This window comes from Gracilinanus agilis, chromosome 2 (assembly GCF_016433145.1).
Source record: "Gracilinanus agilis isolate LMUSP501 chromosome 2, AgileGrace, whole genome shotgun sequence".
Taxonomy (NCBI): domain Eukaryota; kingdom Metazoa; phylum Chordata; class Mammalia; order Didelphimorphia; family Didelphidae; genus Gracilinanus; species Gracilinanus agilis.
The window spans coordinates 5,462,463-5,488,878 of record NC_058131.1 but is presented as its reverse complement, the minus strand read 5'-3'; the positions used below and the strand labels follow the sequence as shown (position 1 = coordinate 5,488,878).

The following is a 26,416-nucleotide window of genomic DNA, read 5'->3' as shown; positions in this document are numbered from 1 at the left end:
GGGGCGCAGACAACGCTAAGATGGCGGCCTTCTCAGGTTCGTATGTAGGGGCCGGTAGAGCGAGCCGTTGGGACGAAAGGAGGGCAGACTAGCAGACTGGGGATGGAAGGCATGTCGGTGACCCTGGGGCCCGGCTCCGTTCTGTGCCGGGCCCTTTCCCCATCTCTCTTGGTCTCCGTCAGTCTCGGACCCATCCTGGTCCCCGCGCCCCTCCCCCAAGGTTCCTTGGGCCCGTCCCGTTTGCGCACGCGCTTCTCCCCTCCACTTTTGCGCATGCATCCCCTCCTTCCCCGGCTCTCTCCTGAGCCCTCTTGTGGGGCGCGGGAGTGGGACCGGGATCCTTAGGTTTGAGTCCCGGCCAGACCCCCGACCTTCACGTGACCCTGGCACTGGTGCCCCCTCCCTGATCCCACGGAAGTGCTTTCCGGTCTATTCCCAGGCAGGGGCGGGAGCGAGCTGTGAGCCCCGCCCAGAGGCCACGAGGGCAGGAGAGATGGAGAAGGGATACAGGGGTGTCCTGAGTCTGACACTGGGAAAATGGCCAAGTTTATGCGCTCAGAAAAGCCCCTCTCTCGGTGCAAGGGGAGGGGCGCTCCCGAGAGAGTCGGGGCTGAGTGCTTGGCGAGAGCCTGGAGAGCTGCTCAGAGGAGGGGGAGGAGGGTCCCCTTTGGCCACAGAAAGCTGCAGCTACAAGGCCTGGGGAGCCTGGGACCAGGGCGGCCACCCTGCCTCAATGACTGATGGACCTCCTCCTCCATGGACCCCGCTACAGGCCGTTTCCGGGGCCTGCAGAGACACCCACCCTGGAGGGCCTCCCAGGGGACCCTCCCACCCAGGGCTAACAGGCCTTGTTCCCTGCAAGTTTCTGTTGAAATAAATTGGGGGAAGGGGCAGCGAAGTGATCAGAGGGTTCAAATGTGGCCTCAGACACTTCCCAGTTGGGTGACCCTGGGCAAGTCCCTTAGCCTCACAGGGGCCCATCCTCAGTGTGGTGCCTGGGGCACAATGGTCAGCAGCAGCCAAATGTGCTAGGAGATATGGAGAACAGGGGCCACCCCCAAGGAAGGGGAGACTTCCCTAGCATGGCCAGGAACTAGAGCAAATGCTGGGAGGCAGTAGGTGAATGTCCAGAACTGTCTAGGCCCAGAGGGAGCACACTTGGCCTAAGGAGCCTAAGGACTCTTCAGTGGCCAGGGCTTCTGCTCCACAGGTCTGTCTGCTCAGGAGCTCAGGACCTTTTTGTCCAGAAGATTTCACCTTAGAGAAAATAAGGTGGATTAGATGAGGGAACAAGGGGAGAGATTCAAGACTGGGAGGGACCTTGGAAGACCTGTTGTCCAGCTCCCAGAGCAGTGACTTGCCTTTCAGTGGAAGATGGAGTAGCTGGACCTCCTGGTGGAGGCCCTTCTCTCCATCCTATACTGGAAGAGATCTCTGGATACTGAAGCCTGGAAATACCCTCTGGAGAAGCAGGGCTGGCTGGAGGCTTTTATCCCTTTTTCCACATCTTCAGTTTCTTTTCAAACCCCTTCCCTCCTGTCTTAGGATTGACACTGTGTATTGATTCCAAGACAGAAGAGTGGTCAGAACTGGGCAGTGAGGGTTAAGTGACCTGCCCAGGGTCTCCCAGCCAGAAAGATTAGATTGGAACCCAGGACCTCCCATCTCTAGGCCTGACTCAGCACACCATCAGTTTATCGCTAGCTAATTTATGAGAGAGAAGCTGTTGGGTCATTTCAATCTTTGTGATCCCATTTGGGGTTTTCTTGGCAGAGATACAGGGGTGCCCTTTCCTTCTCCAGCTCATTTTACAGATGAGGAACTGAGGCAAATAGAGTGAAGTGCCTTACCCAGGGTCACCCATCTGGGATGTGGCTTCCCAACTTCAGGCCTGGGCTCCTTCCCAGCTAATTTAAACAAATGTTTTCTTGCTGTTGTTTTCATACTGGAGTTCTTTCTGGCTGTTCTCTCCCCAGCCCCAGCCCATCTGCAGTTTAAATCTACCAACCCACGTCTGACAGTCCCTGCAAGCTTTGCGCCCTTCCCTCCATCTGCCCTCATTCTGCCATTCCTTCTGCAGACAGCAGGCTTGGGCACACTGAAGCAGCCAGCTGTCCGAGGGGCCATCTACAAAGAGCCGCCCAGTGCCCGTCTGTGACCCCCCCATGAGGAGTCTCTACTCCATTCCCCTCTCCCTGTTTGGAAGAGCAGATGAGTGGCTTCATTCACCTGCTTGGTTTTTAAATGAATTCATTTTTTCTTTTGGCAGAAATGGGTGTCATGCCCGAGATTGCTCAAGCCGTGGAGGAGATGGACTGGCTGTGAGTACCTTTAGCCTAAAGCAGTGATGGGCAAACTACAGGCCGAGGGCCAGATGGAGCCCCCTGAAATGTTCTATCCAGTGAGGCGACATTATTCCTAATCTGAGGAATACAACGAGTAGGATACAATACAATGAAACTTAGAAATAGTTGCCTTAGAAACAGACTGACAGATGAGCATTTCCTTTCCTTTGTCCCCTCTTTAAAAAGTTTGCCCATCACTGGCCTAAAGCATACTTTACCCATCATGGCCGACCTGCCCTGCCCCAGTAAGGGACGCCCTTTCCAGGACTATTTAAACCATCGATCCCTTGTTTATCCCTGGAAGTAATGCATGTTTGCAGATTGGTGTTTCAGTAGTCTGTCTGGCCCTGTGCATTAATGTAGCTTAAATTCATGTGGTTTAAGAGCAGTTGGGTGACTGCCGGGATTATTATTTTTCATCTGTTTCACCCTAAAATTCTTATACTCTGGTTCTTCGTAGCCTCCCAACTGATATCCAGGCTGAGTCCATCCCACTTATCCTAGGAGGAGGTGACGTGCTTATGGTATGTTGAACACTTTCTGGGATAAAACATAAGTTTGGGCTTTTTTAGGTTTAAAAGTAAGGTTTCTGCCCTGACCCATCAGTGCTGCCTGTTGGCCATTAACCCTCTTTAAATATGCGTTTCTTCCCTCCTGCCTGGCTGCCCTGGCTGGCCCCCTCACCCTCTCTCCTCTCCTCCAGGGGTCTCCTCTCAGCCCGCCTTCTTGGCATCAAGGCCTCTCGATTGGGTGGGTCTCCAGTGTCTAGGGCAGAGCTTCTCGATCGGTGGGTGGTCCCTGCAGTTGTGACAGCCTGGGCGGCAGTGCCCACGGAGCCGGGGAGGGCTTCTCCCTGCTGCTCCCTAAGATGGGTCACGCTCTTTGACCCGAGGTCATTCTGCCACTCTTCTTATGGGTGCCTGACTTTGTCTCCAGTGAGCATTTGTTAGAGGGTGTAACAAGCCTGATTGATCGAGGGGCACCTCGACTTTGCTTCTAGCTCATGGTCATACAGAGCACTGCCATCGACAATTAGAGTGCACTGAGAGTCAGGCCTGGATGTGGATCTGACCCAGTCAGAGGAGGTGGACATTTGGGTCACCTGACTGGCATCATTACAGATTGCTTTCCAGAGGGGCTGGGCCAATCCCACCCCACAGGCACACTGGTGAGGAGCTCCATCCCTGAATAAAAGAGGGGCTGCAGAGCCCCAGACCTCATTCTCAGCCATCTTCTAGGCATATTTGCATTTCTCTTTTGAATCTCAGCACTCAGATAACAGTATTTCATGGCCAAGAGCCCGAGAGCCCTCAGCAGGAGTTTCTAAACTCCCTCATGGTGGCATCGTCTGTCCCTTCTTGAACTAACAGGAGGGGTTTATGGTCACCAGGTTTGGCCCATGTGGGATGGCTCTGGGGTAGATTCCTCCCCTTCAATTTGTTCTTGTCCTTCAGCCCAGCGTCTTCCTTTGTCCTTTGATGGGCACCTGCCCACTATTGGCGCCCAGTGGAGCCAAAGGATTGTGGTTGGGGAGCACCTCAAGAGGCTGCCTTTTGCCTTGTGCTCGTGACTCGGTGGTCCTTTCTTTCCCTGTGTAGGGCTTCTTCAGGCTTTTCAAGAGCCCCTTTGTTCTCCCTGAGGGAGGCCAAGTTCTCAGACAGGTTACTGTGTGTCTCGTCTTCCATTGTACGTTGGAGGCCCCTGGTCTACGAGGCTTATGTTGGCATGATGTCAGCCTGGCAGAAACATACCCAAAGGACATTCTCTGTTGTTCCTACGAGGTCCCCCTTGTTCTCTCTGTTGGCTTCAAGTCCCATTCCAGTCCTTTGTGGCACACCCTGTTTCTTAGGCCAGGGCTGGTCTGTGCTTCAGCTGGGAAGCCCAGATTTCTAGTCTGGACTTTTTGGTCCACAGAATGTCAGGCTGGGAAGGGACCTCAATGGCTAGTCAGCTCGTTGCTGAAAAAGAGGGTGCCTTTCAGTCCTCCACTAGATGGTCACTTGGCCTGTTGGGGACCCCTGCTGCTGGGGAGCCTGGCACTGTCTGATTCCATTTGAGAATAACTCCTTACTTGGTGCCTGAATCTGCCTAAATGTCTTCTGCCTGTTAGAGCTCGTTTCCTTCTCTTTCTTCAGTAGAATAAGATCGATTTCTCCTCTCCGTGATAGCCTTAAACACAGGGGATGTCTGTCATTCCTTCCTTCATCTCCTCTTCCCTGGGCTAAACGTCTCAAGTTTCTTCATCCAATTCTCCTGTCTGTAGCTTGATTTGACCTTCAGGGACTAGCTGGGAGAAACCGGGCCATTCACCTCTGAGCCCCAGGAGGAACCATTTCTCCTTAGGCCTCACCTGCCTAGCTCTTTCCCAAGGGATCTCCCCCCTCATCCTGCCCATTCCACGTCTTGCTTTGAGATCCGAGATCAAAGGCACACCACCATGGCCTCTGGAAAGAGCCTGGCAGGGACATCTGCCCTCCCTCGCCTGGCTCCTTTGGGGGATTAGGAAAAGCAGAAATAAAAACGACTTCAAAGTGAAAGTGGCCAAGTCCGTCCAGATGCACCAGTGCTAATGGGAGGGTTGTAAATGGGGGTTCAATGAAGCTCACTAATTGTACACAATTTGTCTACCTTGCAGGCTGCAGAAACAGGAAGCGGGAAGACTGGTGTAAGTAATAAACTTCCCTGTTTATGCAGTGCTGCGGAATTGAATTCCGAAGGCACTTTGGGGATTTCCTCATTGGTATATTTGAAGTCTTGCAGTTCTCAGAGGAAATTAGTGGGAGCTCCATGTTCTTATGGAGGGGACGAGGTGATTTGTTGTTGCCAGAAATGGCTAAATTAGCTTTTTCAAATGGCTTTGCCATGGAGCGCTTGGGGAGGATTTTTAAAGAAAAAGCCTCGGGGTGTTTGCTTGCCTGAGAGGTTTTCTTCCAGTGGAATGTGGGGGCTATAAACATTCAGGAGTTACCCGCTCTGCCTTGTGGGGATCTGTCACTAATAAAGTTTTGCAGGTCCAAGTCCCTTATTGCCTTAATTGATCAGTAACCATTTCATAATTATCTGTGGTGTGTCAGGCACTGGGCTGGGGGTGACCCCCACTCAGAAGGAACTCCCAGGCTAATGGGGGAGACCACAAGCAAACAGCCAGGTACAAACAAGATATTGCCAGGATAAAGAGGAGAGAATCAACAGAGGGAAGGCCTAGAATTCAGAGAGGATGGGGGAGAGGTGGAGGAGGTGCAGCTCGGTGGCTCAGTGGGTTGAGAGCCAGGCCTAGAGATGGGAGGTCCTGGGTTCCAGCCTGGCCTCAAGATGCTTCCTAGCTGTGTGACCCTGGGCCAGTCACTTAACCCCCATTGCTTAGTCTTTACCACTCTTCTGCCTTGGAACCATCCACAGTGTTGATTCCAAGATAGAAGGTGAAGGTTTAAAAAGAAGATAGAGAGGCTTAGGAAAGCTGCTTGTAGAAGATAGGATTTTCATGGGACCTTAAAGGAAGCCAGAAATGAGGAGGGAGAGTGCTCCAGGCATGGGGTGTAGCCAGCAAAAATGCTCACTCAGGAGGCAGAATAATTCAAGGAACAGCGAGGTGGCCAGGTCACTAAATCCCAGGGCATTTGGTGGGGCCTAGGCCAGTGATTCCCAAAGTGGGCACCACCGCCCCCTGGTAGGTGCTGCAGCAATCCAGGAGGGCAGTGATGGCCACACGTGCATTGATCTTTCCTATTAATTGCTATTAAAATTTTAAAAAAAATTAATTTCCAGGGGGCTGAGGAATATTTTTTTGGAAAGGGGGTGGGAGGCCAAGAAAGTTTGGGAGCCACTGGACTAGGGTATAAAGAGAGTGCAAATCTGGGGGTCAGGAAGGGCTTAGAACACCAAGGTGAGGGTTGTTTTTGCTCCTGGAGGCAATAGGGAGCCACTGGGGTGTTTGGAGAGGGAGGGGAGAATCATGTGATCATATTTGTATTTTAGGAAAATAGTGGCCAGTTGGAGTAGGCAGACCCTCAGCAGCTATTGCAGAGGACCCAGTCAGAATGGTGGCTGGATCTGTGTCCACCTTTGTTCAGCAGCACATATGTAGGAGTGAAGGTGGCATGATGGGAGTGATTCCATGTCAGGGCCGAAGCTTGGCCAGACCCCATAGGAGGAGGACAGTGCTGGGTTCACTAAGGGTCAGGGGGAAGAATGGAGCAGGAGAGATGGCCTTGGGGAGAACTGAGGGGTTGGGGCGAAGGGCTGTAGTTCCCAGAGTGGGACACAGTGGGGGTTGGTGAGGAAGAGGAGGATGGCCAAGAAAGATTTCCGAGTGTGTGAGCCTGGAGGTGGAGGATGGCTCCCAGCACTTGTGGGTGATGGCGAGGTGGAGGCATGACCCCCTCTGAGATTCAGGACAGACGGGCAGACTGGAGGCCCACATTTTCCATTTGTCTCCCATTCTTACTTCTGTCCCTCAAAGGCCACCATCTTGCCTCCATCCTTCATTCAGTGTTGCTTTGGCCAGCTCAGCAAACACTCGGGAGGTCTTTGGACAGGGTCCCCTTGGGTCCACCCTCTGTGGTTTGCACGTTCAGCTTTTGTGTGGCTCCATCATGGTAAGTGGAGTCTTTTCCTTCTCCAGGCTTTCAGCATTCCAGTCATCCAGATAGTTTATGAGACCCTCAAGGACCAGCAGGAGGGCAAGAAAGGGAAGACGACGGTGAAAACTGGAGCTTCAGGTATTCTTTAAGATGTGAACATTTCTCCTTCTCACTGAGTGAATTTTCGGAATTGATGAACAGTTGAGGGGGCTGTAAAAGGGTAAAATGATGGTTGGACTGAACATGTGAGTGCGGTTGCCAGGAATTAATTTATCTCAATTCCAAATGATTTTCTGGCAATTTATTTTTAAATAGAGGGAAAGAGGGAAAGTAGAGATAGGAGAAGAGGGCAGAGTAAGAGGTCTAGCTTAACGAGCTACTCTGTGCTCAAGGCCTGGCTTTACTCCAGCAGGCTCCGGAAGCCCCAGCCGGAGGGTCAGTTAACAAGGGTTTTAGCCACAAGGCCTCCTCCCAGATGAGGGGCTCCTCCGGAGGCTGGTACCTCCAGGAAAGGCCCGGGAAGGGAGTCCCCCTTTTTCACTCACCCACATGGTAGTTCTAAGGGAAAGCAGTCCTCAGCAAAAGCCCTTCTCCATAGGAGGTTCGTGCCATTTAGAAAGACCTTTCCTTTCGTCCCTTTCTGGCTTTCCTCCCACTTTATGTGGACCGATTAGAGCTAAAGCTTTGCTTAGGACTGTCCAGGGGGCAGTCGGTCGATTCCGATTCGTCACCCACTTTCACACATGTGGGTCTCAGACCCTCCCCCCCATACTTAAGGATAAGTGGGGGGTGCACACTTTGGTGATTCAGTCTAAAAACGGGCAGGATAGAGTTAATCCCATCTTCTCAGGGCTCAGGGTTTGTTTTCAAAGTGATTTACTGGCATTTTGTTCACTGAATATGCCACAGGTTGGTCAAGGGTTAAGAAAAGATCTTGAGAGGTGGAGAACCGAACTTGTTTGCTCCATAGAAGCGAGCGAGTGAATGTCTTTGAAGCGTCTGTCATGGGCGAACCATTGTTCTGGGTGCTCAGGTGTAGGGCTGGGGCCGGAGTACTCGCACTCAGTGCTGGCTGAACAGGGATTTACACTTTTATCCCTCAGTAGAAAATGTTTCAAGTCCAAAAGGAATACATGATTTTTCCAAGATTTCAGTTGGGGTACAGCGTGCCTGTTTTCTTGGATTCAGAATCAAATGCATCATGTGGAATGGAGGGTCGAGAAAGCCACAGATGTGGCTCTTAGTTCTGGCTCGGGGCGGCAGCCAGCTGGGAGACCTTGGGCGAGTCTGTGTGCATCTCCTGGCTCCAAAATTGTTCATTTGCGTCCTGATTTGTTAAAGGACAGGGTTTGCTCAGGTCCTCCTCGAAGGTCTCTTTCCAATTCTCAGCCTTTCGAGGTTTGTAGAATCCATTCTCGATCCATGCCCTGTCTCTCTTATATAACATGAGCTAGTGTTGGAACAAACAGCAGTTGTCTATGAGGAGATCCCGTCCATCAGTATGGCCTGATTTGGAGTCATTCAGAGCCCTGCAGGGCCCAGTTTGATGGGCGAACTGAAACGAGGAGAGCTCTAATGGGCCGGGATCCTTGGGCACGGGGCTCGTGCTGGTAGCTTGATGTTTCAGGAGCTTTAAAGACCCACATGGGGACAGTCGAGGAAGACCAGAGGAAGAGGATGGGGCTCCTGGGGCTGGGAGGGAGGAGTGGATTTTTTCCAATATGTGAAGCAAGGATCCTTTGGGAAAGAAGGTCTATGCTTGCTTCCAGCTCAACGTGAAACTGAATTTTCTAATACCTAGAGCTGTTCTTTTTTTTTTTACATGAAAATTCTTTACTATGAAAAAGACATCACATAATTTTTAGGATCTTGGTCATTCCTTCTTGCCTTTGTACAAGGCCAGAAGAAAAACATTTGCAACTTTTACAACTTTGAAGCAGACTCCGGGAATATCACCAACAGTGTGACCTTCCCAACCAAATCCGGCAAACAAAACTTCATCGTTTTCCTCAATAAAGTTCAAGCAGCCATCATTGGGAACAAAGGCACTGATTTTTCTTTTTTGCCGTTCTTAATTAGCCGGACTCTCACACACTTCCAGATGGCAGAATTGGGCTGCTTGGCTTCCACGCCAACTTTTTCCAAGACAATCCCTTTTGCGTGAGATGCTCCTCCAAAAGGGTTGGCCTTTAGGATAGTGCCCAAATGGGCTTTCTTGTACTGTTTGTCGTGCCACTTTTGGTCTCTTCTGTGGCTTGGCTTTCTAGCAGTATGAAGACCATGGCACTTACCCATGCTATCGCCGTCCAGGCCGAGAGAACAGAGAGAAGGCTATTCTTTTTAATTACGTCTTTAAAATTAACTTAAAATATTTTTCCCATGGTTACATGATTCATGTTCTTTCCCTCCTCTCCTCCCACCCCACTCCTGTAGCCAATGAGCAATTCCACTGGGTTTTACATGTATCATTGATCAAGACCTGTTTCCATATTATTAATATTTGCCTTAGGGTGTTCACTTAGAGTCTACATCCTCAATCATATCCTCACCGAACCATGTGATCAAACGGTTGTTTTTCTTCTGTGTTTCTGCTCCCACAGTTCTTTCTCTGGATATGGAGGGTGTTCTTTCCCATAAGTCCTTCAGAAATGTCCTGGGTCATTGCATTGCTGCTAGTACAGAAGTCCATTACATTCGATTTTACCACAGTGTATCCGTATCTGTGTACAATGTTCTCCTGGTTCTGCTCCTTTCACTCTGCATCAGTTCCTGGAGATCTTTCCAGTTCACATGGAATTCCTCCAGTTCTTTATTCCTTTGAGCACAATAGTATTCCATCACCAGCAGATACCACAATTTGTTCAGCCATTCCCCAATTGAAGGACACCCCCTCATTTTTCAATTTTTCGCCACCACAAAGAGTGAGGCAATGAATATTTTTGTATAAGTCTTTTTCCTTGTGATCTCTTTGGGGTACAAACCCAGCAATGGTATGGCTGGATCAAAGGGCAGGCATTCTTTTATAGCCCTTTGAGCATAGCTCCAAATTGCCCTCCAGAATGGTTGGATCAGTTCACAACCCCACCAGCAATGCATTAATGTCCCTATTTGGCCACATCCCCTCCAGCATTTATTACTTTCCTTTGCTGTCATATTAGCCAATCTGCTGGGTGTGAGGTGGTACCTCAGAGTTGTTCTGATTTGCATTTCTCTAATTATTAGAGATTTAGAACACTTTTTCTTTACCTGAAAATTGCCTATTCATGTCCCTCGCCCATTTATCAATTGGAGAATGGCTTGATTTTTTAAGAAAAGCTATTTCTGTTGATTAGTGGGGGTGATATTATGACTTTGGAGGAGGCCATGGCCTCTGGTCATCATATCTAGAGGGGCCAATGAGGGGAAGGAGGCTCTCATCCTGGCTCTGCTCCAGATGTGTCCAACTCTTTCTATCTTGGTTTTTCCCTTGAATAAAAGAGAAGTTACTTAGCTCTGTGCCCTTCTCCCCGGGGCTATTGTTTGCAGAGAGAATATCTGAAGTGAATTAAGATGTCAGAACCATTTGTGATGGCTCGTGGCCGTTGTGAACTTCCCCCTCAAATGTGGGGTTTGGTTTTCTCTTTCCTTTAGTGCTCAACAAATGGCAGATGAACCCATATGACCGAGGATCGGCTTTTGGTGAGTGGCTGTCACTGTCCGTCCATGTGTGTGTCTTTGTTTGAGGAGGCGTCTGCACAGGGAGAAATGGCCCATTTATTGCCTTTTTGAGGTTTGACTGGATTCTTGTCTATTGGTAACAGCAGTGTATTCATCCTCCAGTGTAGGATTTGAAGGAGAATGGCAACAGCACTTTTCTTCTTTGACTTCTTTTTTCTAAGTCCTTAAAATTCTAAGGCAGAGGAGTGGTCAGGCCTAGGCAATGGGGGTTAAGTGACTTGCCCAGGGTCACGCAGCTAGGAAGTGTCTGAGGTCAGATTTGAACCCAGGATCTCCCATCTCTAGGCCTGATGCTTTCTTCCCTGAGCCCCCTACATGCCCCTTTGTGACTCTATGAAGGTAAAACCAGGTACTTCATGACATCGAAAGAGACATTTGGGGTGGAATCGGTGAAAGTGTTTGTGATCCCACTTGAGCCACAAATGTTAACTTTTGTCAGTTAGTTGATGTTTGCAAAGTCAGACAGTTTGTGGCTTCCAGGCCTTGGAGAGCTACGAAATGTTTTCCTGCAGTGATTCGTTCCTCTGTGATTCACTCGGTGAGCACATGTTGGAGGACTCCTTCGGGCAGGGCCTCGTTACCCAGATCTCCTCCAGCAGAGCTAACTTAGAGCAGCCAGTGTGGATTGGGAGTTGGCACACGCTGCCCACCTCTCTCCAAGATTGGCATCGACCTTCAGCCTCTGCAATCAGTCCTGTGCTCGTGTGTGCACGCCATGGGCTGAGGAGAGGGAGGGGAGGGCCCGTAGGGGGCCTCCAGACAGCAACGTCAGTGAGTGCTGGCAGTGTTCAGAGGCTGAGAGTCCGTGATTACGAAGCTCCTCCTGTGTGCCAGCCGCTGGGCTAAGCTCTGGGATCCCAGTAAGAAAAGACAGGCCGGCCCTGGCCTCACGGGGCTTAGAATTGAATGGGGAAAGGCCGGACACCAGCAGAGGCTGACGAGGTGATGCCAGCGGGCATCTGGCACGGGCAGGATGTTTGTGGAATTGAAACCGAGCAGGTGTACTAAAGGGAAGTGGAACGGGCTGGGAGATTCAGAGCCTTCTCAAAAGGGAGACTTGGGGGGCCTTCACTGCTGCGCCTCAGATGGCAAGTCGTGAGGATCGCCACAGCGAGTGCAGCCCCAGCCCAGGGGCCTCCTTGGTTTCGGTGCCATTCGAGGTGGGGCCCCATCGGGTGACCAGGGAGTGGGCGAGCGTGCTTCCTTCTGTGCCAGGCCCTCTTCCCTGGGCACCCCCTGGGTACGGTCGGTCCCCTCGCCTTATCTGTGCCTGCTTCGATGACTTGGTGACTTTGTGTTGGTGAGCATCTCCCCTCAGGCGGTCCTCACGTTCTTCTTCTCTCCCCTCTAGCCATCGGGTCTGACGGTCTTTGTTGCCAGAGCCGAGAAGTGAAGGAGTGGCATGGGTGTAGGTCCACGAAAGGAGTGATAAAAGGTAGCCACCCTCGGGTGCTGCGCCCACCGGCCACGCTTCCTGGGGGGCAGCTGGGGGCATCCCTTAAGCGCTGACAGTCTGCCAGGCCCGGTGCCTGGCGCGGGGAAGATGTAGGTGGAAATGGGTCAGGGTGAACCTCGAGGAGCTTTCCTTCTCCTGAGGGGAACCACCAGGGCCTCAGGAAGAATCTTCTCGAACGTGCTTTGTCTTCTCAGGCAAATACTACTACGAGGTGTCCTGCCACGACCAAGGGCTGTGCCGAGTCGGCTGGTCGGCTTCCCAGGCCTCCCTCGATCTGGGTGCGTGCTGGGCTCTGGCTGGGGCTCGTGGGATGGGAGAGGAGGTGCCGGGAGAGGCCAACATCCCCGGCTGGCAGCTCTGGCCCGGCCTCCCTCAGTGGAGCCGAAGAGACGGGACATGAGGAGAGTCATCATTGGACTCTGAACCGTGACTTTAAAAATTAGGCGTTTGATCCCCAAGTCTCCCTCCTCTAAAATGAGCTGACCACGGGGTGCTGGCTACCATCCAGAGACCTGGGTTTGAATCTACCTCCCTTCCTTTGCTTTCTGGGCAGCCCAGGGCTGTGGCCCGGCTCTCTGGGACTCTGTTTTTCTGTCCAGAACCAGGGGGTTACTTGGCTAGACAATTCCAGAGTATTCCTTCCCGATGTAGTCCTTCTGTGGCAGTTATCCGAAGCCCACACAGCCTCAGACTCTATCCTTGAGCCAGGAGGCGCCTCTCCAGCCTTTCTGGAAGGTGGTTGTTTCCCTTCTGATGGAGGATCTGAAATGATGGAGAGCTCACTACCTTCCTTGTCTTTGAATGTCCATTCCTACCCGTGTCCTTTTTTAAAATGGAAACTCCTTCCTCACTTTCCCGTTTGGGGAGGCGGCAGTTCTGATGCTGGGGCAGGCCTGGGGCTATTGAGGAGGGAGATGGCTCCGATGGAGGGGGTGCAGGGACAGGCTCGTCTCCCTGTAATAAGGAGAATTTCTTCACCCAGGCACAGACAAGTTTGGCTTTGGCTTTGGCGGAACCGGGAAGAAATCCCACAACAAGCAGTTTGATGGTTACGGAGAGGTGAGCCAACCTTCGGGCCGCTGATCCGTGAAACGTTTGGGGGTTCCCCTCTGCTCCAAGCACCTCCTCTCACCGTGCATTTGGCCTGTGAACACGGGTCCCCTTCCAGGCAAAGGCTGCCTGTTCCAGCCTTGACTCTGCAGCCCCAATATCCGTCTCCTGGGGGCTGGGAAGGGGGCCCGGCTTGTGCCCAGCTTAGCCCGTGCCCGTCGTGGAGCCGCGGACTAAACCGCAGACACTCGTGGGCCCTCCCCGAAGTTCCTGTGACGGGTGAGCTCCCTTCCCAGCCTGGCGGCGCTTTTCCCCTTTTGCCCCTTAGGAGTTCACCATGCACGACACGATCGGATGCTACCTGGACATCGACAAAGGGCAGGTCAAGTTTTCCAAAAACGGTGAGCTCTGCGGGGGGCTTTGGGGGGGGGAAGCGGGGCGGGTGGGGGTCCCTCGGCTAATTCTGGCCACTTTCTTCAAAGGAAAAGAGCTCGGCCTGGCCTTCGAAATACCGGCACACCTGAAGAACCAGGCGCTCTTCGCCGCGTGCGTCCTGAAGGTAGGCGTCCAGCCGGGAAGCTGCGCCGTGGTGGCGGCGGGCGCTGGGCTCGCGTTTCCATGAATGGTTGGCACTTTGGGCCCTGCTGGTGCTCTTTGCCCAGGGCTGACTTCCTCCTTCCCCTTAGAATGCGGAACTGAAATTTAACTTTGGGGAAGAAGAATTTAAGTTTCCCCCCAAAGATGGGTTTGTTGGTCTCTGCAAGGCTTCCGAAGGCCACGTTGTGAAGTCTCAGCACACAGGTACCGCGCCAGGGGCTCGGGGGGTCTCGGAAGGGGCTGTAGGAGGGGGAGGGACGGTCAGAGAGGCCGGGGGTGCTGGGAGGGCTCTTCCCTTGGCTTCTGGGGCTGCCCCTCTCCATCCCCTCCACCCCCACGGGGGAGGTCTGCCATCGGGGGCTCCACTGGCGCCGGGCCCAGGCCTCTACCTCTCCCTGGCCGCCAGCCCCCAACGGGCATCACTAGGACGGGGGCCGCCACCAGTGACCCTTACGGGCCTCGGCCCCCAGGCCCTGTCCAGCCTTTGTTTGCTGAGGGAACGGCCTGCTGCCATTTGGACTTTCCGCCTCCCAGCGGAGGGGCCCGTTGTTGTCCTTTCTGATGTGGTCGGATCAACACGGGCTCCCGGGAGACAGCAGCGATGGGGCCGGGATCCGTTAGATGGATCTTCTCCAATCGGGAAGTCTTTCAGGAACGTTCAGGCTTGGATTGGGGCAGGTGGAATGCCAGGCCTGGGGCGGGGGCACGAGGCAACGGACGCAGGGCCCGGGTTCAAGTGCATCCTCAGATACTTCCTAGCCGTGTGACCCTGGACCAGTCCCTTAGCCCCAGCCGATACTTAGTACGGAATCTCAGAGAGATTTAAGGGGTTTAACAACAACAAGGCTCGAGTTCTTCTTCAGGCTCATCTGCTGGGGGGCCGAGATCAAAGACGCGGGGGCTGCTGGGGCAGGTGGTGGAATCGGGCCCGGATTGGGCTCGTGACAGGAGGGCGTTGGAGGTCGGGGGCCCCTCTGCCTCTGCCAGCTCCCCCTCCGGCTCTTGCCTTCCAGGAAGCGCCCAGGTGGCTCAGACCAAGTTCCTGCCCAACGCCCCGAAAGCGCTCATTGTGGAGCCGTCACGTGAGCTGGCCGAGCAGACCTTGAACAACGTGAAGCAGTTCAAGAAATACGTCGACAACCCGAAGCTGAGGTAGCGAGCCGGGCGGCGGCCTGCGGAGGCACTTCTCTGCCCGGGGGCGGGGGGGCTCCTTTCCCAGCTTCCTCACGCCGTCCTGGCGGGCTCCCCGGCCTCTCCTTTGGCCTCTGGCAGCTCGGGCCGGCGGGGAAGGCCATGGGAGGCCCTTAGCCGGGGCTGCCGAGGAGGCTGCACGCAGCAGGCACGGAAAGTTGGGGTGTCGGGTTTAATTTGGGCTCATGCGGGGGTATGGGGGAGCCTCGTCCTCACACGACATCCCGGACCGTCCTAGGCAGCCCCAACTCGGCTCAGGCCTCGATCCTGGCTGTCGCCGTTGCTTCTGTCCAAGTTGTCCCTGTTGGCACCACTTCCGGGGCTGCCAGGGCTGGGCAGGAGGAGGAAAGAGCACCGGGTGGCACCACAAGCCCGGCCTGAGCTCCTTTTCTGGGCGGATGGGGGGGTCCACCTTGGGCTTCGAGCGAGGCGGGACCCACTCTTGTTCTCTCTCTCAGGGAGCTCCTGATCATTGGTGGGGTGGCTGCCCGGGATCAGCTCTCTATCCTGGAACAAGGGGTGAGTTCTCTTTCCCCAAGCAGCATTCTGGTGGGGGTTTCGGGGTCCCCTCGGCTCCCTCCTACAGTCCACCCCGCTCCTGGGAGCTCTGCCGCCTCCAGGCTCTCCCCTCAGTCAGAGGAGAAACACTGAGCAATGTCAGACGGAGAGTTCATGCCAGGGACTGGACAGGGACGCAGGAGAGACCCCGGGCCACTGGCTGGCCCTGCAGGGAAGGTTCTCCCGTCTGCCCTGGACTGACCTGGCTGGCACGTACCTCTTCCAGGCTCCATCTTGGGCTTGGGGCTGGGGTCGGAGGCCGGCTGGCCGGAGTCCCCGTCCTCACCAGGGCTGCTGGGGATGGCCTGGAGTACGTGCCGGCCAAGGCTTAGCTGGGTGGCAGCGGGCTGACCGGGGCAGAGACTCTTAGAGAAGACCGTCATGTTCCCTGGCATTGCTGCGGGCCTTCGGGCTTTCCTAACGGCTCCGAGGATGGCGCTGCCCTCGTTGTCATCCTGGCTTTACATTTGAGGAAGCTGAGGCAGACGGTGGGGGCACGAGTGCCCCAGGGTCTCCCTGCCTCCGGCTCAGCCCAGGGCCTGTGGTGGCTGCCCTCCGAATGCCGAGACCCTGCGTGGGTGGTGGATGGACGGGAGAGAGCAAGAATCTTCTCCTTCGTTCCACACTTGGGTGCTCTGCAGCCGGGCCTGCCATTGGAGCGTGGCTCTGCCGGCTTCGGGGCTCTTCACAGGGAATTCTTGGAGCCGCATTCAGAGGGCCCCCAGCCTGAGCACCCCCTTCTACAGATTAAGAAGCAGAAGTCACAGAAGGGACTCGCCGTGGCCCGACTCACGGGGTCCGAGCTGTGGAGCTCCCCGTCCTCAGCACATCTGGCTTTACCCTTTCCGAGTCGTCGTGCCAGTGGCCGGAGCAGGGCACGAGCCTCAATGGGCCCCCTGCCTGAGCTGCTCTGGGGGTTGGCAGAGGCCTGCCGGGCGTCCAGTCTGGTTTATCTGTGCCCGTGTGTCAGCCGATGCTCCCCATCCTCCCTCAGATGTCCGGCGGGCCTGGAAGGCCAGGGCCGGCACTGCCCTGTGGGGAGTGGGCAAACGGGCCAACACATTACAGGACTGTGCCAAGGCCAAGTGAGAGAGGCCAGATTCCCCTCTGCTTTTAGGAGCCCCTTTGTGTTCTGGGATGGCCCAGGGTATCCACTGCTGCAGATCGCAGCCCCTCCGGGCTTTGGCACGATGGGAGATTTCAGCTGCCCCGGTCGGAGTCTGACCCGTCCTAGTGGGGTGACAGTCCTTTGGGCTTAGGGGCTGGGCCTCAGTTTCCTCATCTCTAGAATGGGGATTCGGGTCCAGCAGTCCGTGCCTGAGTCAGCCAGAGACAAGGCTACCCGGATGAGGACCCCCTTCCTCTCTCGCCTGGTTTTTGCTCCGGAAAGGAAGGTTCACCTTTCCTGCCGCCCGGCTGTCTCCCCGGCCCCGGCTGTTGAGGACGAGCTCTCTCATGACGTCTCTGCTTCTGGGGGGATTCCTGGGCTGGGGCTGACACCTCCTCTCCTGGGGTCTGCAGGTGGACATAGTGGTCGGGACTCCAGGAAGGCTGGACGACTTGGTGTCCACCGGGAAGCTCAACTTATCCCAGATCCGCTTCTTGGTTCTGGATGAGGCTGTGAGTAGGGACTGGCCAAGGTGGGCTCGGGGAGGGGAGCAGAACCAGCTCCTCCTGTCTGGAACGTGCCGGGGCGTCCGAGATGGGCTTTGGGGCTCTGGCACTGCAGGGCGTGCTCCAGACCCGTCTCAGCCCGGGGGGGGGGGGGGCCTCTTCCCAAGGAGCCCTGAGGGTGGTGCTGGCATCGGGGCCACTCACGGAAGGGCCGCCGCCGCCTTGTCTTCCTGCAGGACGGGCTTCTTTCCCAAGGCTACTCGGACTTCATCAACAGGATCCACAACCAGATTCCTCAGATCACCTCGGATGGGAAAAGACTGCAGGTACTGCCGGCGGGGAAGCCTTTCGGCCGCTTCGGGGCCTGCTCTTGGGGCCCTTCTCTTCCCTGATGGGGGCGAGTTCCGAGGCAGAACTGGGGTGCAGCGAGGAAGTCTGAGGCCCAATCTGAGCCGGACCTCCAGTCTGGCCTGAGCTCTAGCCACCGAGCCCTCTGGCTGCCTCAACAGCATCTGTTTTTTGTTTTTAATTCAAATTGTTTCATTTTTTAGAAACATTTTCCACGGTTCCACGATTCACCTTCTTACTTTCCCCTTCATCCCCCCCCCATAGCCGACGCGCATTTCCGCTGGCTTTAATGTGTCATCGGTCAGGATTTCCGTATTTCCGTATTATTGGTAGTTTCGCTGGTCTCAACAGCATTTGTGTAAGATTTAGCACCAGCTTAGCTCCAAAAGGCCCCCCGAGGGGAGCCCCGGGTTGTGCGCCCTCCGCCGGCTCGGGCCGCGGCCTTTCTGGGGCTGCTGGTGATGGGCCATCCGGTGAGGCGAGCCTCGCTGTCGGTGCTTCCAGGTCATCGTCTGCTCGGCCACTCTGCACTCTTTTGATGTCAAGAAGCTTTCGGAAAAGATCATGCACTTCCCGACCTGGGTGGACCTGAAAGGAGAGGATTCTGTCCCCGAAACCGTGCACCACGTTGTGGTTCCTGTGAACCCCAAAACGGACCGACTGTGGGAGAGGCTGGGCAAAACTCACATCCGGGTACGGGCTGGGAAGGAACGTGGGGGTTGGGGGCCCTCCCGCGGGGGTCTGTCCTTCCCACGGGGCTCTTGGGCTGCTTCCTTATAGGTCAGCATCTGTCAGAGACGAGGGTCCCGTCCCCTCCCCTCTCCCTGCCCAGGACCTGCTCCTGCTCGGGGTTAGCGATGGACGTTCCCTCTGTCCGATTTCCATCCTCCCGACCTGAAAAAAGGAGCCAAGCGGTAGACGGGGAGATCTGATCCCTGAATGACTTTGATTTCTTTAAAAATAATGAACTTGGGGGCAGCTGGGTGGCTCAGTGGTCAGAGAGCCAGGCCTGGAGACGGGAGGTCTGGGTTCCGGTCTGGCCTCAGACCCTTCCTAGCTGGGTATCGTGCTGGTGAAGGCCTTTGTTTGGCCCTTTAAGTGGGAGGGGCAGCTCGAGGACGCTGAGAGAGTTCAGACCTGGCCTCGGCGTCCTCGTCCATGCAGGGGCCAGAGAAGGCGAGGCAAAGCCAAGGAAACCCAAATGGGCTCACCAAGCCCCTGGGCTGCTACATGTTTAACCCCCACCTGCCGCCTTAGAATCGGTGCCATAGATGAGGACTGGACAGTGGGGGTGACGGACTGGCCCGGAAGGGTCCGAGGTCCAGCTGAACCCAGGACCTCCTGTCTCTAGGCCTGGTTCTCTGTCCTCCGAGCCCCCCTTGGGTGCCCCTTGCTCTGTCGTCTTCTAAAAAATGCATGTTTTAATCCCGTTGACTTTTTTGTCTGTTATTTGGTAGACTGACGAAGTGCACGCGAAAGATAACACGAGGCCAGGCGCCAACAGCCCCGGTGAGCGAGTGAGCGAGCGAGCAGGGGGGAGTTACGGTCCCGTCGTGCCAGGCCCCCGGATGCCCATGAAGCCTGGCACCCAGCTCAGCACCCAGAGAGAGCTGAGCGATGGGGGCAGCTCTGGGCCTGCTGACTCGGGGGCGCCAGGGAAGGCCGGGCCAGGCCGGGCCGCTCGTTCCTCTGGCGAGGGGAAGACAAGATCATCTGGGAGGGCAGAAGCAGCTTCAGGGGTCTGTGGGAGAAGACGGGGCGTGCTCTGCTGTCGTGGGGGCCCACCCGGCTTTAGAGCGCAGGCCCTCGGGGGGCGTCCGAGGCTGGCTTGCCTCCTCTGCTCCCGGCCGTCTGTTGGGACCGTGTGGTGGGATGTCCTTTGCCGAGTGGCGGCTCAGTGTGGGCCGAGGCCTTCTCGTTCCCTCGTTAGGGCTCCTCTCTGGGGTGATCTCATCCACTGCGAAGCCTCATGTCCCCCCACCCCCAGCTTACTTCAGGGAGAATCCGCCTAGACTAGGGTGAAAAGCAGGCTGCTTCCCCTGCGGCCCAGCTGGCTCCTGAGACCCTCCTCGCCTCTCCTTTCTCCTTGGGAGGCCGCCTGGGGTGGGCTTTGGAGGCAGGAGGCCTGGGTTCGAGGCTTGCCATTTTGTGCTGGGGGCACCTCTAAGATCGGAGGTTGCCTTCTCCATCCTGGGAGTTCCTCCCTGGGCCCGTGAGAGCCGAGCTCTGGGCCTGCCGGGAGAGACGTGGCTGGTTTACAGCCATCCAGATCCCGCGGAGCACGGCAGGGAGCCGACGGCTCTCCGGCTCTGGTTTTAATTGAACGTTTATCACCACGCAAAGCCCCCTCGCACGTGGGTCCCTGCTGCGGGGAAGCGCCTGCCTCGATCGCCTCCCCCCGCCCCGACAGGCCGCCCGGCCTTAGCCAGGCTCCGCCCGCGGCTCCACACGCGTGTGCATCGACGCGTGGTCCCCGGCCAGTGCCGGCCAGGCTTGAGCAGGAATCTCGTCCCTTGTGTCGCTTCTCAGAGATGTGGTCCGAAGCCATCAAGATCCTGAAGGGGGAGTACACGGTGCGGGCCATCAAGGAGCACAAGATGGACCAGGCCATCGTCTTCTGCAGGACCAAGATCGACTGCGACAACTTGGAGCAGTACTTCATGCAGCAGGGCGGAGGTGAGCGGCCCCGTGCGTGTGTGCGTGTGTGCGTGTGTGCGTGTGTGCGAGACAGACTGACTGACAGACTGGCAGGCGCTCCCCTCCTTCCTGGGGAACGAATCCTCCGTGCCGGGAAGGCTTCCTGCAGCGTCCGGGCCGCCTTCTCTCATTTTTCTGTCCCTCCTCGCACCCGCCCACCTGTGCCAGCCTCTGAGTCGGCCCTCTGGGTCAGGCCTGCCCTTGGGGCGGGCACCACGAGCTCCGCCGGCCTCGGCTGGTTCGCTCCGGCCCACGGCGGGCCCTCGAGCTCTGGAGAGCGTCTCCAGTGAGCCGGGCTGAGTGCCGGACGTGCCCTTTGTCAGGTCCGGACAAGAAGGGCCACCAGTTCTCCTGCGTCTGTCTTCACGGAGACCGAAAGCCTCACGAGAGGAAGCAAAACCTGGAGAGGTTCAAGGTATGGGCTTTGGGGGCGGATCAGGACCTTCCAGCCGCTCGCTCGGGGCGCTGAAGTGGCACAAAGTGGCTCCTCCCGGGCTTGGTGCCTCCCCGGGGTGGGGACAGACGACGAGTTGTCCAGGCTCACCCGGGGAGTAAGCGCTGGGTCAGGACTTGAACCCAGGCCCCCGCCCCCATCCCCTTCTGGACGGCCATTGCTAGGGCAGAGCAGGAAATCTCTAGGAAGCCCCCCGGGCAGCGCGGGCGGCTCCTGGGCCGGCTCCGAGCCTGCACCATCCCCCCTTCTCCAGCCATACGGGGATGGGTGTTCCAGTCTGCTGCTGCTTGGGTGCTGCCCCCTTGGCACGGGCCGGGCACACAGTACCGCTCGTGGGCCACAGCAGGGTGCCGAGCAGGCCCGGAAGCCGAGTTCTAGCCCCACGTGTGTGACTGGACAAGGCAGGCCGCCTTTCGGAGCCTCGGCTGCTCGGGGAGCTGCTAGGCCAGACGTCCTCCGGGCCTGGACGGCGCTCGTGGGCTGGGCTGGGCTGGGCTGGGCTGGGCTGGGGGAGGCAGTCCCAGAGGGAGGAGACTTTGTGTCTTCTGGGGCGTCTCTGAGCCTGCTGGCACCCCGTTCTCTACGCCCCCCTCCAGCGGGAAGATCTGCCTGGGGAGGGCAGCCTTGCAGGGTTTGGGGGCTTCAGGGGCCTGGATGGCGTCCGCCCTCCCCTCCCGGCTTCTCGGGGGTTCTGGGGATTTGGTGTCGCTGCGAAGGCGAGGCTGGTGCTCCGGGTGGCCCATCTCGGTCCGCCAGGCAGCATGCTGGAGGCGAAGGCCGGGGGGGCCCCGGGAGGGAGGGCAAGCTTGGGGTGCCGGAGGGGGGCGGAAGACCTGGAGTCTGAGACTCGGCCCTCCTATCATCTTGAGGGTCCGGCTGGGCCGGACGGGGCCGCTCCCTCGGCAGGCTGGCCTTCGTGCCAGTCTCTGCCTTTCCTCGCTGTCTGTCTGTCTCTCTCGGTCCGCAGAAAGGAGACGTTCGGTTTCTGATTTGCACTGATGTGGCTGCCAGAGGGATCGACATCCACGGGGTGCCCTACGGTAAGAGCGCCCCATTCTGGGGGCCGGGCACGAGGGGGGCCAAGGGCTGGCCGGTGTGGGTCATCCTCGCTGCTTCTTTCAGTCATCAACGTCACCCTGCCCGACGAGAAGCAGAACTACGTCCATCGCATCGGCCGAGTTGGCCGGGCAGAAAGGTACAGCTGCCCTCGGGGGGCGGGAGGGCTTCCTCGGGCCCCCCCACACCCTCCGGGGCTTGCTCTGACCGGGGCTCTGTGGCCATTGCAGGATGGGTCTGGCCGTGTCCCTGGTGGCGACAGAGAAGGAGAAGGTAATCCCGGCAGCCGCGTCTCCCCCCTCCCATTCTGGGCCCGTGTGGAGGGGGGCTGCTTGTCCCCCATTTCTGTGGCATCTTTCAGAGAGCTCGGGGGGGGCCCCCGCTCGCTGCGGCGCCCCCACACAGGGTTCCTCTGTCCCGGCCCATGGTGGGGGTTTCATTATCGGGGAACAGTGCCTGCTGCCAGCTTGGGGGGGCTTCTGTGTCTGGCCATGGCCTGGCAGGCCCCCCATTGTGTCCCCTCCGGACTCAGGTCTGGTACCACGTCTGCAGTAGCCGCGGGAAGGGCTGCTACAACACCCGGCTGAAGGAGGACGGCGGCTGCACCATCTGGTACAACGAGATGCAGGTGGGGCTCTTCTCGGTCGGGGGGCTGGGGGCGTCTGGGGGTGTCCAGGGGGCTCCTCGCAGGGGGGTGACGCGGCCTCTGCCCGCAGCTGCTGGCCGAGATCGAGGAGCACCTCAACTGCACCATCTCCCAAGTGGAGCCGGACATCAAAGTCCCCGTGGACGAGTTCGACGGGAAGGTGACCTACGGCCAGAAGAGAGCCGCCGGGGGTGAGCCGCGGGGCCGTGCCCGGCGTGGGGGCTCCGGTGGAGTTTGGGGCCTCCGTGCGCCCCAGCTCGCGGGGGAGGCGGGCAGAGAGCTTGTGGGTGACCCCCAGAGGCAGTTCTAGAAGGACGAGGTTTCCAGGCTGGCATCCAGACCTCCTTCCTTCCCCCCAAGTGCATGTGAACCACCCGCTCAGAATCTGGGAGGAGGAGGAGGAAGGTCTGAGGAGGAGGAGGAGGAGGAGGAGGCTGCGGCGGCAGCGGCTCGGGCTTCCTCTCTCCTGGGCTCAGGATGTCAGCCTCCAGCCTCCTCCCAGCCACAGAAGCAGGGACTCCCTCGGGGAAGCTGGGCATCCGGGGCCCCCGACCTCCCCCCAGGGGGAGCCAGGGGAGGGGTGGCTGCGTGCTGGGGCCGCTCTGACGCGTGTGTGCCGGCAGGGGGCACGTACAAGGGCCACGTGGACATCCTGGCGCCCACCGTGCAGGAGCTGGCGGCCCTCGAGAAGGAGGCCCAGACGTCCTTCCTGCACCTCGGCTACCTGCCCAACCAGCTCTTCAGGACCTTCTGAGGAGGCCGCCCGGCCTGCCGGCCCGCTTGTCGATTGTCCACAATAAAAGGACCGGCCTGGCCGCCGCGTGCTCACACCCGCCTGGGTCGTCTCATGACTCGTGTCCGAGCTGGGCCGGGCATGTGACCACGGTCTGGAGGGAGGGGCCCGGGGGGAGCCCGGCTCAGTATGGGGGGGTGGCAGGGGCTCCCCTTCTGCCCTGGTCGCCTCACAAGCAGGCCGAGAACCTTGTCTCTGGGCAAGTCCAGCCCCACAAGATGTGGCCACTAGCGTTGGGTCAGGCAGGCACGAGGCTCGCCACACGCTCGTGCGGTCAGACCCCCCTGATGGGGTCTCGATGGGGGGCAGTGCCCGGTGGGTGTGGGAAGGAACATGAGGCCGCAGCGGGCACTGGGGGGCATCTTCCTCCCCCCTGGGCTGCCCACCTCACCAGCAGCTCTGATCAGGGTCTCGGAGCAGGTCCTAGAAGCCCCCCCACTTCTGCCATCCCCCCCACTGCGGCCCTCCTGGAGCCTCCCTTTCATCTCCTTAAAATGGGGATGTGAACAGCCTCTCTCCTGGGCTTAGGAGGTTCCCACAAATGAGAGGGACCCCCAGGGGGGCTGTGATGCCGCCTCCCCTCGCACCCTCCACAAGGCCTGAGCCCTGACGGCATTCCTGGTGCATCTCGGGGTGCCCCCCCTCTGGCAGCGTGTCTGGTGACGCCTTTCCCAGGGCCTGAGGGGCGCCAAGGGCCAGCGCTGGAGGGCCCGAGGCTGAGGGGCTCCCTGGAAGGCCTGGGTTGGGCCCTGCGCTTGGCCCTCCTCAGCCAGCTCCTGGGGTGTCCCGTCCTAAACCCTTCCTGTGACCCCCCCACCCCGGGCTTGAGCCTCCTCCCCACAAGGCTGGGGAGAGACCTGGTGCAGGCGGATGGCCCGAGGCCCATCTCCGGGGAGCCAGGAGCACCCCCAGGCTGCCAGCCCAGCTCTGCCCAAGGCCGGGCTTGCTGAGATGGGGGGGCCTCGGTGTGGCGGCCCCTCCGCCCTCCGGCCTCCCGCACAGGTTTGGGCGCCTCAAGTCGGTGAGGCCTGCAGAGACACGGATGTGGGAGGGCCGGAGTGGCAGGAGGAGGAAGGAGGAAGGAGGCGGCCAGATGTCCAGTCAGTCGAGGGTGGGCCACAGCTCGCTGGGAGGACCTTCCGTGCCAGCCTGGACAGCCCTCTTGCTGGGCTCTTGTATTGGAGAAAAGGGCAGCTATGGAGGGTCTTTGAGCACAGGAGTGACCGCAAGTGCAAGCGGGGCTGCCGAGCTAGGAGGACGTTTGCCCAGGAGAGAGCAGGGGCTCCCCTCAGCCTGCAGCCTCCCAGCCAGATGGGGTTCTGCAGAGGCCACAGACCCGGCCCAGGGGCCCCTCCTGGTGGGGAAACTCGGGCAGGAACTTCCTTCCGAAGCGCCCGTGGGAGAGGCAAGGGAGGAAGAGGAGCCGCCAGGCAGCGGGCCAGGAGGGGATGAGACGCCCATCGGACGCCGCGGAGGTTCAGGGCTGGAGAGCGCTGAGGGGGCGGCCCGGCCCCGGTTCTGATGGTGCTTCTCCCCTCGGTGGTTCGGTGCGTCGCTTCTTCCGGCGATTCCTCGACAAAAACGGAACCAAAGAGCGGGGCCGGAGGGCCAGGCGGCGCTCAGGGAGGCCCCGCGTGTCCCCGGCCACCCACCCCGGGGAAAGAGAGACGCCTGGCTGGGGTGGGGGTGGGGACCCGAGCGAGTCACGCAGGACAGAACCGAGGCCCAGAGCGGGCAGGGGACTGCACCGCCGCACTTTGGCCACTTGGGGTCAGCCGAATCCCGCCCGATGCTCTTCTCTTCCGCCTCGGTGCAGGCGCTAAGGAGGCGCTTCTTGTGTGTGTGTGTGTGTGTGTTGGGGGGTCACCACGGCCCGGGGACTGGGGGGGGAGGAGGGGCTCCCCGGCCCCTCGGGGCCCCTCATTCTCCAAAAGAGGATCCCCTGAAGAGAGGTCCGCGACTTGCCCAAGGTCTCTCCCGCCTTGAAGGCCAGCTCCTGTGGGGGAGGGGGTGCTGGAAGTAGCCCCGCCCGCGGGCCCCTGGTCGGGGGGCGGAGCTGTCTGCCAGCCTCAGGCAGCCCCCGAATGCCTGGCATGCAGTAGGCGCTTAATGGTTGTTGAGGATGCGTCGGCCCACAGAGGCGCCTGCCAAGGCTCCCTCCAGGGCCTGTCGCTGCCTGGGCCAGGCTGAGCCTCTCCTGCCCACTTCCACTGGCCTCCCTCCCCCGAAGTGGGCGTGGGCAGGGCTCGCTTCCCGCCAGGGCTTCCTTTTCCCCAGAGCTATCAGGAAGGAGGGAGCCCACCCAGAGAGCTCCAGGGACCCCTAGAGACGGCGCATTTCACCCCCTTATTTTAAATAGGAGCCCCCGGTGAGCTGCTTCTAGCCCTTGCCTGGGTCAGAGCGCCTGGGAGAGGTACTATCTGAACCCAGAGCCTCCCCGCCCTGGGATCCCCCGCCACGTGCCCAGGAAGGGGGCCCCCAAACCACTTAGCTCAGCTCCTCCAGGGTCCAGCCCTGCTCCCCGGCACCCCTGCCTCGGAGGCTGCCCCGTATCACAGGTCAGCGGCTCACCCTGTTGCTCTGCTCCCTGGATTCCTCGGACCCTGGGCTCAGGCAGCCCCCCTGCTCACAGGCTGCTCTTGGTTTGCCCCCAGGGGCCCGGCCTTCTGCCCAGGAGGGCCTCCACACGCCTCTCCCAGCCGCAGAATCCTGACCTCAGGGCAGCTTCGCTCCTTACTAACCCTGTGCTGGGTTGCCTGATGGAGGGTTCACAGGGCACGGCTAGGCCTCCTTCAACCCTGGGCCAGGAAAGAGGGTGTAGACGGTGCGCAGGAGATGCAAACGGGGAAATAAGCGGGAGCTCGCAGGGTTTGACCTCTCGTTTGTCTCCAGCATGAGGCACAGTGCCTGGCACAGGAGGTGCTTAATCAATGCTTGTGCACCGAGTGAATAAGTGAAGTTCTTTAGAGCAGGAAATAGTTTGCTTGTGTGCTATCAGCCCCCGGCACACAGCAGCCATTTCATACATGGTTGCTGATTGACTATGAGCCACAACCACATGTTCCCTCATCTGGCACGCCCCAACACGCCCCAACACGCCCCAACACGCCCCACCTGGGTATCAGGAGTCACGTCGGGTGCCAGCCAGCACAAAGAAGATGAAAATACGGACAGTGTAAACACAGAAGGACGCCGTCGGGGTACACACGAGGAACCTGGTCCGGATGGATGTCTGCTGGGAGAACATACGACACGCTTGCATGCGTGTGCCCAGACACCAGACGGATGGACGAGGCGTCCGTGTAGCACCTACG

General features: G+C 58.2%; 1 protein-coding gene and 1 pseudogene across 1 annotated transcript; one reads left to right on the top strand and one right to left on the bottom strand.

Moving 5' to 3' along the window:
- Positions 1 to 23,139, top strand: DDX1 (DEAD-box helicase 1). Its single transcript, XM_044663006.1, has 26 exons — positions 1 to 36; positions 2,270 to 2,321; positions 2,806 to 2,869; positions 4,981 to 5,010; positions 6,967 to 7,063; positions 10,556 to 10,603; positions 11,994 to 12,077; positions 12,293 to 12,376; positions 13,081 to 13,157; positions 13,477 to 13,549; positions 13,631 to 13,707; positions 13,835 to 13,949; positions 14,759 to 14,897; positions 15,395 to 15,455; positions 17,016 to 17,114; positions 17,345 to 17,434; positions 17,961 to 18,149; positions 18,914 to 18,965; positions 19,986 to 20,132; positions 20,477 to 20,568; positions 21,575 to 21,647; positions 21,730 to 21,802; positions 21,894 to 21,936; positions 22,196 to 22,291; positions 22,380 to 22,500; positions 22,933 to 23,139. The coding sequence occupies exons 1-26, from the start codon at positions 21 to 23 to the stop codon at positions 23,061 to 23,063; spliced, it is 2,223 nt and encodes a 740-aa protein (XP_044518941.1). The 5' UTR covers positions 1 to 20; the 3' UTR covers positions 23,064 to 23,139.
- LOC123236645 lies at positions 8,787 to 9,220 on the bottom strand (annotated as a pseudogene).
- Positions 23,140 to 26,416: the final 3,277 nt, after the last annotated feature.

What these genes read in the sequence shown, in the direction of transcription:
- DDX1 (XM_044663006.1), top strand. An exon ending in GTGGAGGAGATGGACTGGCT is followed by an intron (nt 2,322 to 2,805) that starts GTGAGTACCTTT and finishes GGTTCTTCGTAG; the next exon opens with CCTCCCAACTGATATCCAGG. An exon ending in TCTTGGTTCTGGATGAGGCT is followed by an intron (nt 17,115 to 17,344) that starts GTGAGTAGGGAC and finishes GTCTTCCTGCAG; the next exon opens with GACGGGCTTCTTTCCCAAGG.